Source organism: Callithrix jacchus, chromosome 8, assembly GCF_049354715.1.
Source record: "Callithrix jacchus isolate 240 chromosome 8, calJac240_pri, whole genome shotgun sequence".
NCBI lineage: Eukaryota > Metazoa > Chordata > Mammalia > Primates > Cebidae > Callithrix > Callithrix jacchus.
In genome coordinates, this window is record NC_133509.1 from 39,109,743 (window position 1) to 39,135,421 (window position 25,679).

General features: G+C 35.4%; 1 protein-coding gene and 1 long non-coding RNA gene across 10 annotated transcripts in view; one reads left to right on the forward strand and one right to left on the reverse strand.

Annotated features, from left to right (window-relative positions):
- Nucleotides 1-280: 280 nt before the first annotated feature.
- The window catches only part of DMXL2 (Dmx like 2), a 179,537-nt gene continuing 154,138 nt past the window's right edge, over nucleotides 281-25,679 (reverse strand). For 5 of the 9 annotated variants that reach the window (XM_078334244.1, XM_035259654.3, XM_017976860.4 and 2 more), the window contains 16 exons: nucleotides 22,894-23,072; nucleotides 17,750-17,877; nucleotides 17,109-17,194; nucleotides 16,187-16,388; nucleotides 14,958-15,075; nucleotides 11,533-11,595; nucleotides 10,669-10,755; nucleotides 10,466-10,587; nucleotides 9,264-9,402; nucleotides 8,248-8,308; nucleotides 7,993-8,120; nucleotides 7,068-7,145; nucleotides 5,803-5,894; nucleotides 4,041-4,093; nucleotides 2,557-2,774; nucleotides 281-1,688 (listed from right to left, as the gene is read on the reverse strand). In XM_078334244.1, the coding sequence (XP_078190370.1) occupies nucleotides 1,479-1,688; nucleotides 2,557-2,774; nucleotides 4,041-4,093; nucleotides 5,803-5,894; nucleotides 7,068-7,145; nucleotides 7,993-8,120; nucleotides 8,248-8,308; nucleotides 9,264-9,402; nucleotides 10,466-10,587; nucleotides 10,669-10,755; nucleotides 11,533-11,595; nucleotides 14,958-15,075; nucleotides 16,187-16,388; nucleotides 17,109-17,194; nucleotides 17,750-17,877; nucleotides 22,894-23,072 (1,964 nt within the window). In that variant the 3' untranslated portion in view covers nucleotides 281-1,478. The remainder of the gene's footprint in view (nucleotides 1,689-2,556; nucleotides 2,775-4,040; nucleotides 4,094-5,802; nucleotides 5,895-7,067; nucleotides 7,146-7,992; nucleotides 8,121-8,247; nucleotides 8,309-9,263; nucleotides 9,403-10,465; nucleotides 10,588-10,668; nucleotides 10,756-11,532; nucleotides 11,596-14,957; nucleotides 15,076-16,186; nucleotides 16,389-17,108; nucleotides 17,195-17,749; nucleotides 17,878-22,893; nucleotides 23,073-25,679) is intronic. The other 4 variants (XM_035259655.3, XM_002753485.7, XM_078334246.1 and 1 more) reach the window with 1 other exon arrangement.
- Nucleotides 18,680-25,544, forward strand: LOC144577342 (uncharacterized). The gene is made up of 2 exons (XR_013521003.1): nucleotides 18,680-18,754; nucleotides 25,371-25,544. It is a non-coding gene; the product is annotated as an uncharacterized LOC144577342 (long non-coding RNA).

The following is a 25,679-nucleotide window of genomic DNA, read 5'->3' on the forward strand; positions in this document are numbered from 1 at the left end:
GTAAACTTCAAGTCTGTCTGGAGAAGGTACAGTTAGGTTAGTTCTTGCCCCGCTAAATCCCAACATTGTGTGCTTTTTCTGTCTGGCTCTCCACTGTGTCCCATTTCCTTGAATGGCTTCTGGTATATAAGGTATTCAGTAAATGCTTGTGAATGAATAAACTGCCTAATAGCTTGCAAATTCTCTAACAATTAAACATTTCATCAAATTAAAAATCTCAAATGTCAAAAACAGTATCAAAGAATGCCAGACCCATATATTTAAACAGCTCAAACTAAAATAAAACTCTAACAAATAACATTTATTTTTCTTTTACATATGTATTTCACAGCCTGAACATCACATCATCTTCAGGAAAAGGTACTTTTATGCCATTATATTTACTATTTACCACACAGGCATTAAACATTCTCATTAACATGATGAGACAATTTACTGGTACACATTTAAACACACTGACATTAGTTTCAGTATCTCAACATATTTTTTGGTCATAACCAAGGAAATACATCAAAATATGACAACATTGGCTAATATTTTACAAGCAAATAATATTTAACTCTGCATAGTTTATACAGTAGGCTGTGGCAATAAATAATATCACCAATCTCATCAACTATTAACTGGCCACAAGAAGCCTAACATTCATTTTAATTATGATATGAAATGTTCTATTGGTGTAGTTTCAACATATCCTTAAATGTTGTGGGTGTTTAACTTTGAGTACATGAAAAGAAAAAGTACTAAACTGGACTAAGAAGGTGTGTTTGGTTAACTACAAATATGCCATGTTCACATAGTACATTCCTAACATGAAGGCAAATATATAAATAGAAAAACTAGCAGTCAAAAAAATGTGAATTGTGAGGAAAACATTGCATTTAAATTTGCACTCATTTGCAAGTTACAGTACTAGCTCAGTATAAACACTAACAGGAAAAATATTCAGCAGGAAAGAATGGAAATGACCTCTCACAGCGGAAAACTGGTCACTGCGCACTGCTCCACAGCTAAGAAAGTTTTTCTGGTGGTCTAGAGCTCCTAACCTTATGATTATCCTTCATTCAACAAAGGAGGAGACTGCAGGCATGCTTCAATCAGTGGTAAGAACAGGAAGAAAAACCTGAATCAGCAACATTTTCTTCCTTAATTTGGTATAAAGGTACTTTTCATTATTTCAAGTTACTAATTTACTAATCTCAAATGTTTTCTGAATCAGGCTTGCTAAATGCTGTAAAGAATAGCTATCCTCATATAATGCTAGGTTTGATTTTATTTTTTTAGTATGTCAGCATAAGGTACATGCGCATTCATTCCACCAACGTGTATAGCTAATACTTGGCTTGGGTCATTTTCAAATTCTACACAGAGATTCTCTGTTTTCAGTATGTTAACAACTGCTTAGAAAGCAGAATTGCCCAGTGATTACTGTAGTGTGCCTTTTAATTGAAATGTATATAAAAATAAAACCCCAATCTTTATAGAATGTCAAGAATTCTGTTAGGGATGTTAAAAGCACTGGGCAAAACCCTGGTTTTCAGTGTGCCATCTGCACCACAGGAGAAGATCCGATTGCCCTGGATGATGTCAATCTGCATGACTCCAGCCCCAATGTTTCGAAATATGGATTGCTTAGCATGTTCACTTTTAAATGAATGAATTAGGCCATGACCTGTCAATCTCCAAACCTAGTGCAAAACAAAAAGAGTTTTAAAAAAAATCATTAGGAAGAGACCAAAAGCAAAAACATGGCCCTTCTGCTCCCTTAGCCCAAGTGATCTCACTGAAGCCAAACCATCCCATCCAGACTGCCTCCTTCATAAGAGCTTATCTAATGGGAAATAATACTACCACTCCCATAATTCATTTACTGTCCTTCTTTCATATTTTTCTTCACATCCTCTTGAATTCAAGTAACGATTTGAGTTCATTCAATTAAATGTGTTCCTCATGCTGAACTAGGCCCTAAGGCTATGTAAAAGTAGTGTGGTACAGACAGAGTCCCCTACTTACAATGGTTTGACTTAAGACTTTGTGACTTTATGACAACGTGAAAGCAATATGCATTCAGTACACTCCTTGGGTTAGTCTCAATAAACTCATAGTAAGTTGAAATATTAAGTTGGAAGGATGTTTTCCAACTTAATATTTTTAACTTATAATGGGTTTGTCGGGATGTAATCCCCCATAAGTCAAGGAGCATCTGCACTAGCTCACTTACTGGAAATGTCACCTCTACCACACACGAGAGTCAAGTACTGAGGGAGAGGGGAGAAGCTTCTAAGGAGCCAAACTAATGTCATCAAAAAATGTCATGCATTACACTCATATACTTTACTCAGAGAATGCTTTAACGCTTTCTAATGACCCGAGTCCAATCAGTCTGATAATCTCATTGACCATAACAGTTTAGAAAAAACCATACAGAAGCAAGGGGAGGTAGTAGAATGTTGAGACATTTGATATATCCACAAAGCTTTATTTCAAAGAATGTGGAGGTTTTTTTTCTGTTTTCAATCAGTCTTTAGCACATTCCAACCTCTTGTATTGACTCACCTTTATATTACCTTCTGCTGAACCTGTGGTAAAATATTCCTCATAGGGATCTAGAGCCAGAGCCTTAATAGCTGAATCATGGGCCTGGAATGTGTGAATAAGCTGCCTCTGCCTGATGTCAAAAATGCAGACGTGTCCTTTCCTACCCCCCGAGATTAGGAGTTGCTGTTTGGGTGCATATTGAAGTACCGTGGCACCATGATCATGGCATGTAAAACCTGAAGAAGAAAAACATCAGAGACTTTCTCAAAACAATTTCTTATTTTGGTAATTATGATGTCTAAATCTACATTTAAACACAGAAATTACTGATGCATTTTTCATCCTAAGGTGCATTTATTGTTTTATAAGTCACTGAATTTATGTAATCATATGATTAAAGAAAAATGTTAAGCAATGTCAGAACAAACCTTTTGTATCCATAATCTCAATATGAAATACAAAGAAAAAGAAAGTATATACCTGAAGCCCTAAGTGATACTGCCTCATAAAAAGTATACTGAAGAGTAGAGACTGAGCTTCTGAAAGATGGTATTAACCCAGCCAAATGCTGTATTGTAATTGAAACAACAACAGTACAGGAAAATGTGTGAATGTTTTCAGTTACAAGTTAAGAAGTTAGTTATCCTTCCCAGGAGTATCTGCATTTTAGTATGATTAAGGATTCAAATTAACATATAGAAAATTTGTGAACAATGTTAACCATTGTTCACAGAATTCTGCAATCAAATTGAGAAATAACTACATCTTTCAAAATGCAAATTGGTGTATTAAAAGACTGAGCATCTTTCTGTAAAACAATCTACTTAACTTCATTTAACCAAACTTATCTGAGCATGGAGCACTTTCCGGGTGGTATTATGTGGAAGAGAGAAAGGACACTAATTTGGCAAGTACTGTCTTAAAAGGAGTAGTATTTAAATGACATTGTTTACATTTATAGTAATTATCATAAGGTTAGCCTTTGTTTTATTTTATGGTTAGGGCCAGGTGTGATGGCTCATGGCTGTAATCCCAGTATTTAGGGAGGCAGAGGTGGGAGGATAGCTTGAGCCTAGGAGTCTGAGACTGACTGGACAATACAGCAAGACCTCATTCTCCACAAAAAAGGAAAGAAAAGGCAAAAAGTATTTTATGATTAGGTTTAATTCTTTAAAATATGCTCTTTTCTATTAAGCTCAATGAATACTTTGCAACTAATTTCTTAAATAGTCTCGTTAGCAGTACCACTATCGATACCATATTTTTCTTAATATAATACAACATAAAGACTATTCTAATAAGCTAGTTGGATTTCTGAGGCCATATATCTTTAACTCAGCAAGGAAGCCAGATTTGTTAACTTTTCTAACTTTTCAGTCATTCATTCTAAATAAATATTTCCCCATTTTCAACCAGTGACTAAACACTCACTAGATTCACTAATTAAAATCAAGAAAGCATTCCTTCATGGTATATTAAAAAAATCATAAACCTTAACTCACCATGAATGAGGCTGTTTCCGGGTGATATTAATGTGTCCCAGAGGCAAACATTTCTTTTAAAAAAACACAATTAAAAAAACACATCATAAACAATTGTTCTAAGTCATCACCAAGGACAACCTGTCTTTATCTTTTTTGTTCACTCACACCTATAGAGAGTAGTGATTTCCAACTAGGATGGGGGTAGGGTCTGGGACTGGGAGTCTTATCCTTTTCACCCTATATAGTTCCATCTCACACAGTCCTGGCCTGTCTGCATCCTCTACCCCATCGCCTTTCCGTTGCCACTGCAGGGAAACAGGAGATGTTATTCATGGGCGTGTGTTCCTAATGAAAATGGTGTAAAGTCAAAATAAATGTTGAGAATGATGGCGACAGTGTCAAATGTCTGTTACCCTGAATCCTCATCTCTCACCTTATACAAAAATTAACTCAAGATGGATCAAACTTTAACACCTGAAACCATAAAAATTCTAGAAGATAACATAGGAAAAATTATTTTAGACAAAGAATTCATGATCAAGAATACAAAGGCAAATGCAACAAAAATAAATGTGACCTAATTAAACTAAAAAGCTTCCGCATAGCAAGAGTAAACAGACAATCCACAGGGTGGGAGAAAACACAATGTATACACCTGGCAAAGGACTAATATCCAGAGTCTACAAGGAACTTAAATCAACAATTCTCAAAAGAAATACAAATGGCCAAGAAACACGAAAAAAATGCTCAAAACCACTAATTACCAGGAAAATGCCACTTAAAACTATAATGCAGTCCCACCTTATTCCTGCAAGATCAGCCATAATTTAAAAACTAGAAAATAATAGATATTGGCATGGATGTGGTGAAAAGTGAACACTTCTATACTGCTGGTGGAAATGTAAACTAGTATAACCACTATATAGAATATATGGAAATTCCTTAAAGAACTAAAACTGAACTATTCAATCCAGCAATCCCACTACTGGGTAGCTACCCAGAGGAAAAGAAGTCACTAATGAAAAAGACACTTGCACATGCCTGTTTATAGCAGCACAATTCACAATTGCAAAACGACAGAACCGACCTAAATGCCCATCAACTAACAAGTGGATAAAAAAAACGTGGTACATATACATCATGGAATACTACTTGGCCATAAAAAGGAATGAAATAATCGCATCTGCAGTAACCCAGTGGAGTTTGAGACCATGATTCTAAGTGAACTCACTCAGGAATGGAAAACTATATATCATATATTCTCACTTACAGGTGGGAGCTAAGCTATGAGGATGCAAAGGATCAGAATGATATATAATGGACTCTGGGGACTTGAGGGGGTGAGGGACAAAAGACTACACATTGGGTACAGTGTACGCTGCTCAGGTGATGGGAATACCAGAATCTCAGAAATCACCACTAAAGAACTTATCCATGTAACTAAATACCACCCGTTTCCCATAACCTACTTCACTAATAAAATAAAAATGCTGAGAATGATGTCGACAGTATCAGATGCTTGTTAGTCCTGAAGAAATTAACAGTGTTAACAGTAGTATTTTAAAACAAGACTGAATAGCTTTAAAATACAAATTACACATTAGGAATAATTTTCATTTTTACTTTTCTTTTTGATAAAAAAAAAACACTCTAAAATAAGAATTATGTAACGAAGTTATTTTTTAATGCCTAAAACACTATTAGAAATCCATACTTTTATCAAGAATACTTTTCTGCCTAAAGTTTTTATATTTCTTACTTTGCTTTTCTGTCAACCCACCTATTGTCATTGGAGTGTCCAGATGTGGCAACCAGACTTGAAGAGGTAATAAATGCAAAGTCACTTGTGGCTTTACTGTGGCACTGCCAACTCTACAGAAAACAAAGTGCAACTGAAGTTACTTTATTACTTTACTTTCAGATAAAATTTGATACAGTACCAACATACATGTCTGCTAATAACATACTATATGCATGAGCTAAGAACAGTTTTTAAAAACTCAGTCTAGAATAAAGAATAAGTGATAGAACAAGGGTTAACTGTCATGTGTATATTATTTGGCTACTATCCAATAATTTTTAAAAACCAGTTGGTAAAAACAAAGATCATGGTTTTTGGATTATGTAAGAATAGGACATCAAAGTACCTGAACCTACCTAAGCCCCGTCACTTTTAGTGCTGATGATCTCCAATACATATAATAAACTGTAATAATAATAATCCACAAAGGAAATGCTTACAGACATAACTAGTCTTAGGATGTCGAAGTATTTTAAAATATAATCCATGTTTTTCGGTCTGGAATTATAAGGGTACAGATCTGACTGAAGGCAAAAGTATAAATTCAAGATTACTTCCATTTCTGTGTAGACAAGGTACAGTCTATAGTGTACTAATTTAAGAGAAATATACACATAATTAAGAACATATGTATAGTTAAAAAATTTTTTTAAAGTATTTGGGTAATCTATTTGGTCCCAGGAGGTTCAAGGCTTCCTGAACCTCACTCCACATATATGAAGCCTGTTTCACACAGGACATCAGCTTCCATCCTCCCCCTGTTCCCTTCCTCCACTATATCTCCATCACCAAATATTTTGTAATCCAGTTTGGATTAATAAGGTGGCCCATTAGGACTGGTTATTTTATAATCTGGTAAGCAAAATTCTGGAACAAACTGGAATAGATATTTGGAACCTGATTCTTAATGACAGAATTTTATGGTATGTATATTAAGAAGATAGAACTTTCAAAATGGATAAAAGTGTAACAAAAATGTACCCTGAGTTGGACCATGCACAGGGAGAGCCCCAGAAATTTAAAAAATATAACGACTGTACTTCAAGGGGAAAGCAAGGCTTTTTGTTGTTCAGGTCATTTCAGCCTAAAACTAGGGCAAAGATGGTTGCTGCTGCTAGGCTGGGATTGCTGAACAAAATCATCCTTCTCCCAATAGGACCACCAATGAGATTCACTGTCTGAAACAGACACTTCATAAACAAAGTGTTGTCTATATGCGCTCTGGGAACATTAGTAATACTTACCATATAAGGTTTAGGATTTGATGCAGTTTGGTTAACTTGCCAGATACTCAGAAAACCCTCTCCATCTGCAACACCACACTGTAAGAACAGTGTAATTACTAAACACATGTTCTTAGCATCCACAGCAAAGGTAAAAACATGTAAAGGAAGTTCACTCAGACCCTACTAAAAAAAAATTCTGCCTATAAGTATGTTTCCATTGCTGTCATTCCCAAGAAAGTCCAAGTGTTAAAAAATTCCCTGTCACATTTTTTCCCTTTTTTTTTTTTTAGACACAGGGTCTCACTTCGTTACCCAGGCTGGAGTGCAGTAGTACAATTACAGTTTACTGTAACCTCAAACTCCTGGGTTCAAGGGATCCTCCAGACTCAACCTTCTGAGTAGCCTGGACTACAGGCACATGGCTGGGCTAATTTTTAAACATTCTGTGGAGGGATGGGGTCTCCCTTTGTTGTTTAGGTTGTCTCAAATGCTGGAGTTCAAGCAATCCTCCTGCCTTGGCCTCCCACAGTGTTGTAATTACAGGTGTTAACCACTGTGCCTGGCCATTCCATTACTTCTTAACTGCTTACCTGTTTCACTGTTTTCCTCTAACCTCTTAGTAATGAAATTTAGTAAGAAACTAGGTTTCTCTCAAGAACTTGACTGTACTTATTAGGACTCACCAACACAGTCAACAGAAGCAGTTTTTTTACTCTCACAGAATATTTAGTATCTTTAAATATATGATTAATCATACTAAATTTTGCAGATTTTTGCTTCTATTGGAAGGAAAGAAGGTATATAAATAGACTCCAACGAACTGCCTGCTCAGCTTAAATCCAGGGTCATTAAATCCATTTTTAGATGCACTTTTATTAATCACTTACTCCTAAATAGTAAAATTATTTTCAGATGATTTTAGCAGTAGCCCCAAGAAACTAACCTTGTTGCCTTGTGAATTAAAATATAATCTAGTAACTCTTGCATTGCCAGCTTGACGAAAGCAGACAAGTTGCTGAGGCCGTGTCCATTCAAACATACGTACACTGCCGTCCTGAGCACCTGTAAGATCTGAAACACAAGAGAAAAAGAAGGAAATAAGAAACTGAAGAGTTAAAGAGTTCCAATCTATTCTATTCTATAAATCAACCTCTAAATGAGAGGGAATACTTACAATTCTTAGGTCATAAATACTTACAGTATTGATGGACTGGGTGTGAAGTCATTCTCTTCACATTATGTAGGTTCCTTTTCATAAGCTTTAAAAGAACATTTAAAAAATAAATTTATTTTGTGTATTCAGAAGAGATGAGGAAGGATATGCTTCAGGATAAATTCTGACAACATTTTTTCTTTTACATCTTGCTTATTATTGAGATAAAGCCTGTTACAGATGTTCTGAACCATAGAACACTTGTCTGAAGAGGCTGAGGAAGAATAGTCACTTGCTGATTATAGCCCTGGCCTATGAGGTTACCAAGCAGCTTCATCTCATAATAAAGGAACTATTCCTCAAGTGTCCCTCCCTGAGGACACTTAGGAGTACATCCAGATGCTTCAGAGCAGAACAGGAGAATGGGACCCCTCCAGCTACAGTGACAAGAATGTTACAGATGTGCTTTCAAACACTTAGACATGAATTCCCCCTTAACTTTGCTTTATCGATTTGTATCTCAGTTTACTCATCTATAAAATGATATGGGAGGGTAATAATAGCACCTACCACCTAGGACTGTGGTGAGAAAAAGCATGCACCTGCCACTAAGAAAGTTGTCTGAGGCCAGGTATGGTGGCTCATGCCTGTAATCCTAGCACCTTGGAGGCTGAAGTGGGTAGATCACTTGAGCCCAGGAGTTTCAGACCAGCCTGGGCAATGTGGTGAAAGCCCGTCTCTATAAAAAACACAAAAATTAGCCAGGTATGGTGGCATGTACTTGTAGTCCCAGCTACATGGGAGGCTGAGTTGGCAGGACAAATCGAGCAGGAGGTCAAGGCTGCAGTGAGCCGAGACTGCACCACTGCACTCCAGCCTGGGTGGCAGAGCCAGACCCTGTCTCCAAATAAAAAAGCCACAATAAATGTCAGCTGTCATTATCATGGCCTATTTACTGGTCTTTGTCCCTGATCTTTAGGATCATTCCTATGTCAAAGTGATTCCAACTGATTTTTCAGACAGTCCAAATCCAGAAATGACGCCTATAAGTAATAACATACCACACTAGCTCCAGTGCTAGTTTGTCCACTGCCCAGCCATGGCAGAGATGAAGGTGGATGCACCTGACTTGCTGAATAGGCTGTTGCACTGGGTTGATAAAGAGTTGTAGTGGAACCACGATAATCAACATCGTCTGAACTGTGAAAAACATTCATGAGTTACTGTGAAAGTTCCCTTTTCTCTTAACACAAATTCCAGTTAAAGAGCTTCTTATGTACCCACAGGTCAATCTTTATTTTAAATAAGTAGCCATGAGAAAAATTAGGTACAAGTCCTAATCGCCAATTTTAATACTGGTTAACTTTTTTCCCTTTTGGCAAAATATAAATTTAGTCTAATGTTGTTTGCAGACAACTTTTTTGCTGCATAAGTTCAAACAGATGTTTGTTTTAAAGTATTTAATATAGATTTGTTTTTATCTATGAAAAAATATATGCTCTCTTCAAGTACAGATATTTCAGTATCAACACATCTAAAGAAATCTGAGTTTAAGATTTCTTGGAGTAAGATAGATAAAATGTGAAAGTAATTTTTGTAATGGATTGTATCATAGTACATGGTTGTATCTACTCTGAAATGTGATATTCAATCCTAGTTACATCTCATATTAACAAAAGAAAGAATTCAACAAAACAAGGAGAGAAACTATCATGGCACTATCCTCAAGCACATACAATTTCTAAGAGTCTGGAGAAAAGCAAGAGGGAGGGCAAACCATGGAGGAGAAACCTTAAAATAAGGAAGAATGGCAAAACACTCTTGGTGAAGTGTCCGTAGCTTTAATGAAAAGTAAAGCCCTTGACATTTCTGTCTGTTAAAAAAAGGTATGCTTATCAGGTGATAAGAAGAAACACTGCAAAATTACTCAGTAAATGTGACTCATCAGTATAATCAATATATTTGTGTATACTGTTTTAATTATCCAGATCAGATTAATACACTGAATATCATGAAGCCAAGTGTCAGCGGTTATTCTGATTCAAATACTATCAATAGTATATGGTTTAATGGAAGAAGTATAATTTATTAGGTTAATGTAGGCAAAGACTTTCATTGACAGCTAAACCAATTATATTTGTCACCTACACAAATGAAGAAAGAGATACATGTATGCCTTTTGAAAGAATTCAAATCCTATACATAATCATTTAGTGGGGACTTCTTACAGAAAACTATATGTAAAAGTGACCGTGAGACAAACCTTTTGGATTCTCTGTCATATTCTTCTCCAATCCATATATATGACTGACAGGCCAGTAGAGCAGTAACATCAAGTTCTTGAACATCATGTGTTGAAGCCAAAACAATTTCATTACAATTTGCCTATAAAGCAAAAGCAGATTCAATGATTTAAGCAATTTCACTAAAGAGAAATACATTGTTTATAATGATGACAGTTTTTACCTTATTAACAGAAAATGCCATGATCATATCAGATTCCTTATGAATGACTTTCGCCTTTCCACCTGGATAGCCTAGATCAGCTTCAACCTAGAAAACATTCATCAGCAGTTTTAGTTGCTGCAGCACAGCTCTATTTAGAGTTATCCACATCCCATAAGATTTAAAAGTAGGATAAGAAGAAAATGTAGCAGCAGCAGCAGCAAGAAAAAAGAGTAACTTTAATGTGTTGAAAACTAGCTTTGGAAAATTCACTTAGATTCTCTGATGTCCTGTAATCACCCCAATTTCCAGTGTGATGGTAAGATACTGATTAATGATCATAAAAGATGGCTACTACATTTTTATTAGTAATTTATACAGTAATATGTCTTAGTTCTTCCAAAAGTATACAAATATTCTGAAATAAGAATGTGTATACATTAAGAGGCACAGACTGGAATAAAAAGACACAGAAAAACCACAAAGAAATCACCCTTTGTAAGGGTGATGAGCTAGAAACCAGGAAAAGTTGGAAAGAGGGATAGTTCAAAAGGAATGAAAGAGACTGATGAGAGGAAGATTTAATGGCTTAAGGTTGGTGATGGGAAGGAAACAAAAGGCAGAATCAAGAAGGAAAGAAACAGCCATGCTTAAAACAGAAAAAGTGACAGAAGTGAATATGGAAAAGGGAGCAAGAAAGAGAAGAATCAAGGCAAGCCAAATACAGTGAAGCATCTCCTCCCCTATACCACTGAGGTGGTACAGGAGTACTATGAGTTCTCTGAGTAGTTAGCCAGTTGGGCATGTCATGGTTAGTATCAGAAACGAGGCATTAGCTCCTTGAACTTTAAAGAATGAGCTAAATACAAAATCTTGAAGTACTACCTTGATGTGGCAATCTTCTGCTATGCAGTTTTGTTTGACCTGCTCCACACGTTCTTCTATAGACTAACACCACACCGACACAAACACAAAACACATGCATGGAACGAAATTATAAAGAGAGTGAAATATTTCAAGCTGAAATGGTCACTCCACCACTTAAAGATGATAAAAATGAATTTGCAAAATCAAGTAAAAATTAAACTGAATAAAACAGTCATCAAACACAACACAAAGCCAAAAGAGCAAAATTTATGTGACTATTATATACACACAAGAAAATAAAAGCTATTTCAAAATAAAAATTAGTTATCTGTACACAGTTTTAAGAAATTTAAGTTACATAACTGGTAATGTGTAAAATTAAAACCCACATGTATAAGCAGATGCATAAGGTGCTACATAAATTCCTACCCTATAGGGGTTGATTTCAAATACAGATTAAAATACTATTTCTAAACAGAGATCCCAAATACTGGTTTTTTATTTCACTCTTATAAAGAACTTGAGCAACCACGTGATTTTTCTTTAAGTAAATAAATGTTTAATAAAATCAGGCATGGAAAAGAAATCACTCAGCAATTTGTTCCTGGGTTGATGCAGGGTCCTAAGGATAGCCACAATCAGAAGTTATATTTCTGCTCTGCTGTGGACACCTCTGAAGGTTTGATCAGAGCAGCAAACTCTTCCTCATACCTTTTCAGGTGACTGCCTCCCTGTCGTCATGAAGGGTCAAATTTTCTGAGCATGCCTCCAGGGACTCCCCTATGGTTGCTGCAGCTAATAAAGAAGCACCTAAGAAAACTTGCAAGGAACGGTCAATGTGTGGCACAGCTAACCGAGCAAAGACCAAACTGCTGAAGAATCTATTTGTCTTAAAAAACTAGATGAATTCACCAGTCTGTTTCCCAAAACACAGGTTTTGTGAAATATTTTTCTTTAATATGTTCATTGAGTAAAAAATCTTATTAATATATCTATAACTTCAGCATTTCTTAGGGAAATTTTTTTAAAATGCACCCAGCATTTTTAGGATTAGCCTGCCAATTTTATTAGTCAATTTTCCAAATTTGCCAAATTTAGTGATTACCAAAATCCTATTTGACAATTTTAAAGATAAAGTACTCTTACTGAACGGGTAGAGTTTTAATAAGCTTTGCGTATTTCTGAGCCTAGTGACCAGTTTTTGTTTTGTTCTAGTAGCCTTAACATTTTATTCATAAATTTTCCCTTAATGGAAATACTTTTTTTCAGATCTGTGCTATTCAAAACAGCAACCACTAACCATATGTAACTATTTAAATTTAGATTAAAATTAAAATTTTAAATTCTGTTTCTCAGTTATGCTAGCCATATTTCAAGTACTCAGTAACCACATGTAGCTTGTGACTACTATGTTGGACTATGCAGATACAGATTTCCATCATCACAGGATGTTCTACGGGACAGTACTGGACAAGACAGTAATTTCATTCAGTCTTTTAAAATTCAAAAGGGTACATGATAAAAATTCTTCCATCCTAACTTTCAATCATGTACTTCCCTTCCTTGGAGCCAACTGATGCTCACATAGCACTTTAAGAAACATTCCATTTACCTCTGTCCTACTTTCCTGTTGATGCGGACGCGATGCTGGGAGAAAAATGGAAGAGTATACACAGAGACTGAGGGGCATAATGGACGGGAAAATAAGGGGTGAAGAGGGGGAGAATGAGTTAAGGAAGAAGCAAACTGGTGGGGAAGGGCAAGACAAGAATGGGAGGATTCAAGAAACCCAGACACCTGGCTTCCCACAGCACTCTGCACTCTTAACAAGTCAGCTAGTCAAGCTGCTATCAACCTTACCAATACTTATTTATCACAACCTTAAAACATACTTGTGATAAATCATTAATTTTAATCATTTGAAGAACAAAACACCCAGAAAATTAATCACTCAATGAACTGGTTTTCTGTGACTAACAGATGTACTGAATGATACGTTGATTGAGACAGGCTCTCACTTGTTATCCAGGCTGAAGTGCCGTGACATTTGATCTCAGCTCATTACAACTTCCACCTCCTGGGCTCAAATGATCCTCCGACCTCAGCCTCACAAGTAGCCGGGATTACAGACATGCACCACCATACCCAGATAATTTTATTTTTTGTAGAGATGGGGTTTCAACATGTTGCCCAGGCTTGTCTCAAAATCCTGAGTTCAGGAGATCCCCTGCCTAGGCCTCCCATAGTGCTAGAATTACAAGCCTGAGGCACCGCGCCTGGCCAAAATCTTTTATTTTAAATCACTATCTTAGATTCCTATATCTTAGTTTACAGAATTTGGACTTAGCACCACTATAGGAAATACTGTACGCAGCGGTTTAAATGAAACAGGCAAATAATTTGCCTCTGTGATTTCCTTAACAAAGCTCACATCACTAATTTAAATGCCATAAGGGTATGTTGTTATGAAAAAGCTTATAACTAGAATTCAAAAGTTTCCTTCTTCTACTTCCTCATTTAAGTACATAATTTTTAAATCCATAGAGAAAACAAATGACTGTTCATAAGGGCTGACCACAATTACCATTCAGGTAAGGAACGAGTATGGTAGGTTCCACTGTCCCAGGGATGAGGAAAAACTGAGCACTTTTATACTTTATCTCAGGAAATGAAGCCATATGGACTCTGTTTCACTTTTCACTTTTCTAAGTGAAATATAATTCATTTTGTCTCTTCTCAGTGATCATTCTTGACAAATCTTTAGTTACATCAGATACTCAACTCTGAACACTCTTCAAACTGCTCATTACCTCACTAAATGGCCAAATAGACTGAAATGCTCATATAAAAGGTCCTACTTTGATAAGGAAGAGGTCATCTGCCAATCTCCCAAACTGCTGATTCTTCTTGAACCATATCTGCTATTACATTACTAATTATGTTAACTTAAAAATAACCATGCAGTGCAGAACTTTTGCCTTGCTTTGTAAGAGCAATCTTCCTTCATCTTGTATTTGCTATTTCGGATCTTTATTCTGTTCATTTCTAAGTGCTAAGTAAATAAAATCCTTTTAAAAAGCTATATTATATTTCAAACACACATTTGGAGAATATTATAGAGTTAGGTTTATATATTAAATTCTTCCATCACAATTCCATCCATTACAATGTTTATTAAATGTAAAAACCTAATAACAAATATTATAAAGGAAGTACCAACTTTCACTTGAATATATGTAATTTATCAAGGTACCTATGTTGTTTCATTGCTATAAAATGAAAATTGTAAGGTTTTATCTTAAAAGCAGTTGACTGTAATTTAGTGAACTCTGACTATTACCAAGCCAAAAAGAAAATTTCAGAATAAATCAAGCACTGATTTCCTTAGAAATGTTAAAGCAAATAAAGAAAAATTACAATAGAAAATATTTTTCTCAAAATACCTCACTCTGCTTTCTTTTCTTAGTGAAAATATATCTAATAAACGTCTCTTGAAGGACTTCTTGTTTAACAAGGAAATGCCAAAGTCGTTTGACTGGAAATGCAGAAGAATCCCGGGACCTATTAAAAAATTAACATATCACACTATTTCAGTGTATAGAAAGAAAATATGTTTACATTTCTAGATATTTATAAAACCTTCACAATCTATTGCAAAGAAGACACAGCATTAAGTTCAACAAAACTATACAATTTTAATTTTTAGTTCTCCTAAAAATCATTTCTTAATCTAGCAACGAATTTTCTAATTACACTGAATGAACCAGTTAAGCTGGGAGTCAAATGAATCTCTTATTATTCTCTTTTTAAATTATCCTTTATGTTGGTCCTGTTGGTTGAAGTATATCAGCAATGAATATAAGTCATAGATATCAATTCTAACAGCCTAACAAGCTAAAAAGCCTTGTTCTTTCAAGCTTTTAAGAAATACTCTTAATCAGGGTCCACTACCTCAAAAAAAAAAGCATGCTGCATATCAAAAGGGGCCTAGATGTAGAAGATCAAAACATCAATTAAAAACCTTTAATGTGTTTACTGTTAAATTACTGACAAAAGTCAGAAGCACTGTATTTGCATATAAAGATTTTTTAAAAATCTGTAAGAGTTCTGACAATAAGAACATAAATATGCCGGCTGCAGTGATGCATGCCTGTAATCCCAGCACTTTGGGAGGCCAAGGCAGGCGGACTGCTTGAGCCCAGGAGTTTGAGACCAGTGTGGGCAACATGGTGAAACCCCATCTCTGCAAAAAATACAAAAAAAATTAGCTGGGCACAGTGGTGCTCGCCTGTAGTCCCAGCTACTAGGGAAACAGACGTGAAAGGATGGCTTGAACCTGGGAGGTCAAGGCTGCAATAAGCTGAGATAGTACCACTACATTCCACCCTGGGTGACAGACTGAGACTCCGTCTCAAAAGAAAAAAAAAAAAACACCAGAAATTAATACAATTAGACTTTTTTCCTTTATGTAAATGGATGTCTACTGAATTACAGGTAATACTGGAAAAAATTTCTATTCAAACGTACGATGCTTTCCTTAAAGTATTCTGCTAAAAATAGGACTGCAGGTTCAAAATTATGAATATTTTAAAGTGTACTGCCAGATTTAGCCAAACCGTCTTCCAGAAAAGTTAAGCTACATTCTTTATCAGCATTATAAGAGCTTTCTTACTTGAATGGAGTATTTTCAGGTTCTAGCATTGCTTTATTTCGAAGAATAGCTGGTCCAGCTCCCACTGAAAGGTCAGTTGGATATGTGTTGATATAGTTAGGGGGTGGACCTTCAAACTGATCCATTTTCTCTTGCAAGATCTGTTCCCAGTTCTCCAAGTTTTTAATCACAGCAGTACCTAATGGTGATGTTACAGGCAGCTCTACAAGGTGACAGAATGTTATTTAGTTTAATAAAAAGTATTGATCATCATCCAAATATTTATAGAATCTGAATTCTCAGAGACAAAACTTCTGAAAATACAAATAAAACTGGAAATGTTAGCCTAATACCGTTTAGATTCTTAATGCTTTGAACAGAACAGAAGGCCAGCTCTCCAAAAGCTGAGAAAACATCTAGCTTCCCCAGTGTGGTTTTCTGCTCTTTCTCAATCTTCTATGTTGACAGTGATTCTTGATATAATTTAAAGTATTAGACTGAAGGCAGGTGCTGTGGCTCACACCTGTAATCTCAGCACTTTGGGAGGCCGAGGCAGGTGGAATGTTTGAGCTCAGGAGTTTAAGACCAGCCTGGGTAATGTGACAAAACCCTGTCTCTACCAAAAATACAAAAATCAGCCCAGCATGGTTGGACATCTATAGTCTCAGCAACTCAGGAGGCTGAGGTGGGAGGACGGCTTGAGTGCAAGAGATGAAGTTTGCAGTGAGCTGTGATCATGTCACTGCACTACAGCCTGGGCGACAGAGCTAGACTCTAAGAAAATAAAAATAAACTCAGATTGGAGCATAAAATAAGCAAGACTTTATAAAATCTCTGAAGCAGTATTTTTTAAGTACCAAATGACCTTTTATATAGATTTTGTAAAGAGAAACTTGACAGTAATTTATTATTTTTAATAATAATATTAAAATTCCAAACTCACCAGAGAATTCCAGTCCAGCAATGGGAAAGAAATTCTTGACATTGTGAAGTGCTAGCTTAACCATTGTCAAATGTAGAAGAGCCCAGCTGTTCAAAGAAGGGCAAAAAATAGTCTTTAAGTGAAAAAATAAAATCACGGGAGAAACACAGTGGAGGAGTTCCCTGCCAACTGTTTAGCCCACTATCCAACCCAGAAAAAAGCTGTCCTTGAAATTAACAACACAAAAATGGCACCTTTATGATCACTGAATATAAAAAACTTGCAATACTATATTACACTTGCTGAAAATTACCTCATGGAAAAATAATTACCATATAGTACATGGAACCTAATAGTATACCAATAAATTACATATTAAATTCTAATAGTATATCCATGAGTTACATATGTTTTCCTTACTAAAAATGCTTGTGTTTGCATTCTCCATGAAAGCTAGTCTTTGGATGTAGAGAAAATACTATCTAGAAATTGACCTCAAAGGTGCAGAATTTGTAACCTGGAAACATAAGTCAGTTCTTAAATAAATTCAGGATAATAATGTCATTTAAAATTATTAAGATCAAGATTTTTTTACAAAAAGGAAAGCCAAAAAAAAAAAAAAAAAAAAAAAGAAGAAGAAAAAGAAAGGAAGTCTTATTTACCTATAGGAATTTGGATCTTGGTGCTCCTGTATTTGTGTATCTGAAAAAAAGGCATCATCTTCTTCATCACTATGAATGCTTTCATCAGAATCATATATAACACCACTATCAGACAAAGGAAGAAATGGCTGCAATAAAAGGTAAAGTTTTTTTAGAAGACATAATTTTATAAACCTATAAAATATATTTACACTATATAATTTATGTATTATATATTTAATACAGAAATTATTTTTAGTATATAATTATTTTTTTCTAACCTAAAGGTAAACATTTTCAATGGTGTCAGCTTAAGTAATAATTTTCTTTTACAGATGACGCTATATCTATAAAAGCCAAGATGACTAGGCAAAACTCTCGGATTCAATAATTAAATAGCTAGATGTGAAAAAAATTCATAGTTTTCTTCTTACAGATAAGCAATAAAAAAGCTAGAAAAGTCTAAAGAAATACAAAAACTATAAAAACTGTGAGAGAGCTACTGTGAAGGAAATTATAAACCTTTGTAAAATTATATGAAGGGAGGGACTGAAATATGTAAAAACTATAATTCTTTGCAAGTTAATTTATATAGGCTTTGAATAATTTCAATAAAAATCCCCCTGGGAATTTTTCTTCCTGTTTTAGAACTTTAAAATGATTGTGAAGTTTGTAGAGAGGAACAAACAGATGAGAATAGCTGGGAAATTTTTTTAAATTAAAAAACCCAGTGTTTTTAGTGGATATTAAGTAAGAAAAATATAGTCCAGTAATTAATTCATGCAAAAATATAGTACAAAAATTGTATATGTGTAAGAATTTAATCTAGCAAAGATAACATTCTTAAGTCACTGGGGGAAAGGAAGGATTATCTAATGAATAATAATAAAACAACTAGTTAGCTATGTGTAGGGATGGGAGATGAAGTCTTATCCTGCCTGTTCCTTACTTTATTCTAGATAAATAAGAGACTTAAAGTTACGAAGGAGGAGAAAGGAAAAGAATAGGAGGAAGCAGAGAAGAAAGGTAAAATAAATGTAAACATTTATTAGTAGAAAAGTCTTCTGCTTAAAAACAATGTATTCAATAAGGAAATGTATGAATACATCTAATTTTTAAACTTTTTAAAACTTCTGTGTATGATAAACTTTTTAAAACTGCAAATGCATAATAAAATTTTAAAGCAAATAAACTGGAAAAGGTATAACAAGTAAGATAAACTAATAATGACCCTAAATAAATAAGATATCCATAAAAAGAAAAAACACTATAATTTCAATAGATAATTCAGGTAAGAATATGAACAGTCAATACCAGAAACTGGAAAATCAAATGGCAATAAGATCATTAAAATTTTAATGTCACTAACAGAAAATATCAAATAATAATTAGCAATATAATTAACATCAAATCATCAATTAATAAAATTAATCTATAAAATTAACAAAAATGGGGGCCGGGAGCAGTGGCTCAAGCCTGTAATCCCAGCACTTTGGGAAGCCGAGGCAGGTGGATCACGAGGTCAAGAGATTGAGACCATCCTGGTCAACATGGTGAAACCCCATCTCTACTAAAAATGCAAAAAAAATTAGCTGGGCATGGTGGTGCGTGCCTGTAATCCCAGCTACTCAGGAGGCTGAGGCAGGAGAATTGCCTGAACCCAGGAGGTAGAGGTTACGATAAGCCGAGTTCGCGCCATTGCACTCCAGCCTGGGTAACAAGAGCGAAACTTTGTCTCAAAAAAAAAAAAAAAATTAACAAAAATGAAAAAGGAATCTTAATGCTAATACGGGGGGTAAAGTCAAATGCATTCTCTCACTGTTCTCAAGAGAGTACAAATTAGTAATGTGGAAAACGATCCGGTAATATGTATTAAAAGCCTTATTTAAATTTATAGCTTTGACCTAGTACTTCTTAAGGAAATAATCTGATCATGAACAAGATGTATCTTAAAAGATACTGCTCTTGGCATTATGAACATCAAATCTCTAATTAAGTAAACTATAGTATATTCATCAAAGTGAATAGTTACAAGGTCACTATAATTGATACTTATCTAAAAACAATGAATAACCAAATAAGAGTGAGCACCCCAGTATCTGACTGTGGTTTCTAAATATCATTTCTTACAAAAAGGAACCAGGTTATTTAAAGAAATGATTGTTCTCAGTCACGGGGAGGAAATATACACAATTAGCCTAAATTAACCTAAAGTAGAAAGCAGGCAAACTCAAACAGTGGTAGAATAATCTCAAAAAGATTCAAAGCCAACTGTGGAAGAGGCTCTCACTGGCAAAGCTGGATAATCTGAGTCCCCGTAAGAAAAATAACTGCAATGGATTAAAACATATAAAAAAATGTTTAAATTTATAAGACCATAACAAAACTGAAAGCAAAACAAAACTCACTGGCCTCCTCTGAAGGATGCTTGGGAACCAACTCATCATTTTGAAAACTGGTACACAAAAGCAAAGAATAAAGCATTTATCCTGTCTTTCCCATTCAAAATGTACTTCACGGTAACTAAACAGGTTGATGAAGAGACATTCCAGCAAATACATGAAAAATGAATGATAGGATTATATTATCATTATTTAAAACTTTCCCTGAAATAATAAATGTAAGCAAAGATCATCAACTAAAATCATAAAAAGCTTCCTGACAGAAATACACAAAACCACCAATAAAGTTAATCCTGTTCTCCCTCTTCTTAGCCAATCAGAATGAAACTGGATTTAACTTTCACAAGATTCAGAAGAACAAAATATGGTGATGCCATCAGCAAAATCTGTTGAAAAATTCTACAGGTCAAATTCTTTCAGGGGCCAAAAAAAAAAAAAAAAGTGGGAGCTCAGTTTTAAAAAAAAAAAAAAAGAGAGAGCGAGATGGAGGTGGAGCCTACAGATTAAAAGGGACCTAAGATGAAGCAACCACTTGCAGGGTATGAATTGTATTTTAGATCCTGATTTGAACAAATCAACTATATAAAAACATTTAAGACACAAGTGGTAAAATGTGAACACTTTCTGAATACTTGATAATATTAAAGATTTGCGGGTGTGTTCCTGTGGGTATAAACACTAGTGTAGATCTATTTAAAATCCTTTTTTTCAAAAATAAATACAGAAATATTTTTTAATGAAATTTCATGATGTCTGGATTTGTTTCCAAACAATCTAAGTAGTGGGTAGAGGTATAAATGAAACAAGACTGTCCATGAGTAGATAATTTTTAAAGTTAGATGATGGTAGATAAAACATTCATATGCCATTATCTCTCCTTTTGCATATCTGAAGTTTTCTAAAGTTTTTTTTAATGACAGCTGTATACATCAACAGATGTGTAAGTTTTTAATGGCTTAAAAACTGTTTACCTTGTAATATTAACAGAATTAACTATATAAACTGATACATTATGTATATTTTTTAATCTGAGGAAAACAGATTAGAAGTTGGCCAAGTTGCTAACAGTCATCTTTGCATAGATGAGTGCTATTTCCCTTTTTTATATCTCTTTGCATTTTCCAAATCTTCAAAACATATATAAGGAGGAAACATTTTTGAAAAACAAAAATTAATTTAGCACATTACCATTCACAAATCTTAATGTTGTTATCACTCACATTAATGATACAATGAGCTTTCATTCATGGCAAATAAAAATTTTAAATTAAAAGGTAGGAGTGGGAACTGCCTATACATTTGTAAGAGTACTTTATTACTTCCCCGGTTTATTAGCTAAATACAATTAAGTACAATGCAATCAGCAGCCTTAAGGGACAGGCCAGAATGACTCTGGTAAGTATAACTAGGACCTTGATAAAGTGCAAACCTGGAAATTTGCACTCACAATGTGCCTAACCCCATAGTTCTCAAACTTTAGCACTCATTAGAACCATCTGGAGAGCTTGTTAAGACAGACTGTTGGTTCTCATTCAGAGTTTCTGATAGAGTGGGTATGAGGTAGGCTCCAAGAATTTGCATTTCAAACAAGTTCCCAAGCAATGCTGATGCTGCTAGTTCTGAGACCACACTTTGAGAACCACTGACACAACCAAAGTCCTTTTTTTTTTTGAGACACTGTTGCATTCCAACACCAAGGCTGGTGTGCAGTGGCACAGTCATGGCTCACTGCAACCCTGACCTCCTGGGCTCAAATAGTCCTCTCACCTCAGTCTTTCAAGCACCTAGAACTACAGGCACACGCCACTACACGTAAGTTTTAAACATTTTTTTGTAGAGACATGGTCTCACTATGTTGTCCAGGCTGGTCTTAAATCCTGGATGTAAGCTGTCCTTCCACCTTGGCCTCTCAAAGTGCTGAGATTACAGGTGTGGGCCACCGCACCTGACGTCAAAGTCTTTAGATAACAAAACAAAGCATCCAAACTCACAGTGAAAGACTTTTTAAGGATCAGCCTAGCATACAAAAAACAGAGTGAGATCAGCACCTCAATAAATCTGAGATCTAATAAAAATTTAAAAATGGGAAGAGTTTTTATTTTCTATTCAATGACTGGAATAGAATACATCTATTCCCTAATGTATATGCAGAGCAAGGTGACAAGAGAATTAACACATGTCAAGAGGGAAACATACCAATAGAAGAAGGATCATGAGCTCAAAAAAGCAAAGTGCAGAAAAGCAAACATTAGCATGCACCCAGCATGGTATGAAATGGGGCTACACCAGATCTAGTCACCATGAGTATTCTGATCCCCTGAGACGTTTACTTTGCTATAGGAAAACAGATATATATCAGGGGGCCTCATCATGGCCTGATAAGACCCCCAAATGTCCATCCATCTTCTTCTATTCCAATTCCACGCTTACCAATGGAGCTACTGATAATGAGAAGGAGGGTGCCTAGAGGGTAAATACAAGTATTCCAGTCACCAGAAAAAGATGGTGCTGATTACATAATAAGCTGATTTCCAATTTATACTGAACTCCCATGTGATTTTACTTTGTCTCCTATATTATCAAATATCTGATCATCCTTGACTTTACTATGACTATTCAGTTTCTAGACCTATTAAGTTAAATGTCTAAACTATGGTGATTCAATCCAAAAGCTACCCCATCATTCCTATGTGAGACACAAACACGAGTTAATAAAACAGATGATCCACTTATCCTAAAGCTTGCATTTCTCACACTCCTTACCTTTGCAACAAAATAATCCCACATACTAAGTTCAGGAGGGATAAATTTTTCTTTGTAAGACGGTCTTTCTGCAGGCACCGGTGGTGGGGTAGCATCTTTTACAGGCCTTCCAGGGACCAGCATTCGCATGTTAAATCTCCTACGATGTTTATCTATGTCTTCAGAAAGGACAGGAGGTGCTAAATGAAGATAGAAGAAAAAAATCCAGCATTCATTTTCCACTATTAATTGATAGAGTTAAGCTCTCTTTTCATCCTATTCTTGCCATATTTTGGTCTAGACTAAATTACTTAATCCTGTAATTTTTCCAGTTTCTGGAAAGCTTCTGAACTTTCCCCGTTACTCAATCAGCTGTCCAGTGGTCATGGCAGAGATGCAGATGGAGATAAAGCATTAAAGGATATCTTGCCATGTGCTCCATAAAATAAGGATTAAAGTGATTCTATATAAAATATACTAAATAAGTGGTATATTCAATAAATATTAAACGAGTGATTGACTGATAATCACTGACTATGAGGTTCAAGAAAGTCACAGAATATGCAGAATGTAATAGTGTGCCTTAAAAGCAGGGCAAAATTTCAATGGGAAAATGGAAAAGGACAACATAAACAAATGGGCAGAGAAGGTTTGGGTAAATGAGAAATAAATTATTTTTGGTAGACAGGAGTCATGGAGGGAAGTAATATCAACAACAAAGTCTAGAGTTAGGTTAGGACAAGTCTGTGGCTATAAAACTGGGAATTTAGGTTTTGGGCAATTCTCACTAACACCTCTTAAGCTTTAGTCACACAATGAGGTATGGCTTATCTGGGGAATTAGAGAGGAAGATAGAAGATGACATAAGAACGGCCTGCACTAATATGGTGGGTGGTTAAAAAGTAGAGGAAGGGTTCTATATGAGTGATACACAAAAGAAACAGCAAAAGGATTCTGGAATTGGTTATGGGAGGGCCAGAAGGTAGAAGTCAACCTGCTCCTCTTCTAAACCTCCCCATCACAGAAAATAATTTTATCTCAACGCTTCTTTCTCCCCTAACCCACATACAATTCATCAACAAATCCACTGACTCTAACCTCAAACTACATCTAGAATATGATCACTTTTCACTCTGGCCATAACTAACACCCTAGGCTAAACCACTATTATTTCTTTTTAATTGAGGTGAAGTTTACATAACAAAAAATTAACAATTTTAACACGTGCACTTCAGTGACATTTAGTACATTTAACATGTCAGGCAACCAGCACCTCTATCTAGTTCCAAAGCATTCTCCTCACCCTAAAAGGAAACCCTATACCCAATAAGCAGTCACTCCCTATTTCACCCTCCCCCTAGCCCACAGCAACCACAGTCTACTCTCTGTCTGTATGGATTTACCTGTTCTGGATATTTCATACAAGTAGAGCCAGACAATATGAGACTTTTTGTGTCTGACTTCTTTGGCTTAGCCTATTTTGAAGTTCATACAGATTAAGTCAGTATTAGTACTTCATTCCTTTGATGGCTGAGTAACACTCCACTGCATGAATATACCATACTTTATTGGTCCATTCATCCTTGATGGTAACACACAAACATCTTTTAAGTGGACTAGCCTCCCTACTAGGCTCCCTGCTTTTATTCATGTTGCACAGTCTATTCTCCACAAAGCAGCCAGAGTGGTTCTTTGGAAAAGCTGAATCAGATTATGCCACTCCTCTCTTTCTTTAGAACAACGCCTTTATCACAATCCTAAAGGACCTTGCCCCAGCTACTTTTCTATTCTCATCTCCTAATAACACTCCCCCTTGTTCGTGAGAGCCATGATGGTCTCTGAGTAGTTTCTGGAAAAGGCCAAATTCAATTCTACCTCAGGACCTTTGCGTTCATCTGCCTGGAATGCTCTAGTCTCTGATAGCCACATGGTGTGAGTCGTCACTATCCTACAGCTCTGCTCAAATGCTATCTCATCAGAAACATGCCTTCCAACCACCTTAACAAAACTGGTCCATTCCCATTCCCTTATCACTCTCTTTCCACTTACTCCATTTTTATCACAGTTCTTATCATACCTGAAATATCATTTGTTAATTGCCTGGCTGATAGGTGTTAAATAAATAAAATAACGTAAATATGAATAGGTACTAGTGGGTCTTAAGCATGGATGATTTGATAGATAAAATAACCATAAACAAAAAAATCAGAAAACTCAGGCAGAGACAGCAGCAATTTTGGAGAAAACCTTTTAAGTTTAAAGTGGACTATATCCAAGCAGGGAGAAAGAGATTCAGATGTATCCACAGGTGATGGGAATGGAAGCAGTGAGAGTTGATGAGATCATCTCCCTTACACTGACTTACACAGGAACCTATTATTTAACTCAATCACAGACAATGAAGACACAGGTTAGAACTTGTGTCATTTAAACTTGGGTGCCACTGATCTATACTATGTCCGTTTCTAAGGATGATTAAGATAATTTCTTTATTTCAGCATCAAGACAGAAATCTTTCCTGTGGCATCAGTCTATACTTCACCATATCTTACCATCTTCGAAAGTCGAATGAAAAATACATTCTGGTCCATGAGGGAAGAAAAAAACAAGGAAAATGGAATAGAAGACTAAGAAAAAATATTTTAGAGAATAAAAATGGAATTTAAAAATCATGTCTTTGATTGGAATAGCTATCTTGTACATGACTATACATTTAATCTGAAGCCAATTGCTGGTGTGCTCTATACAGATGAACACTTATTTAAATCTTCTTTCTGTAATTAAGAACTATTCTTTTTGTTTCTTGG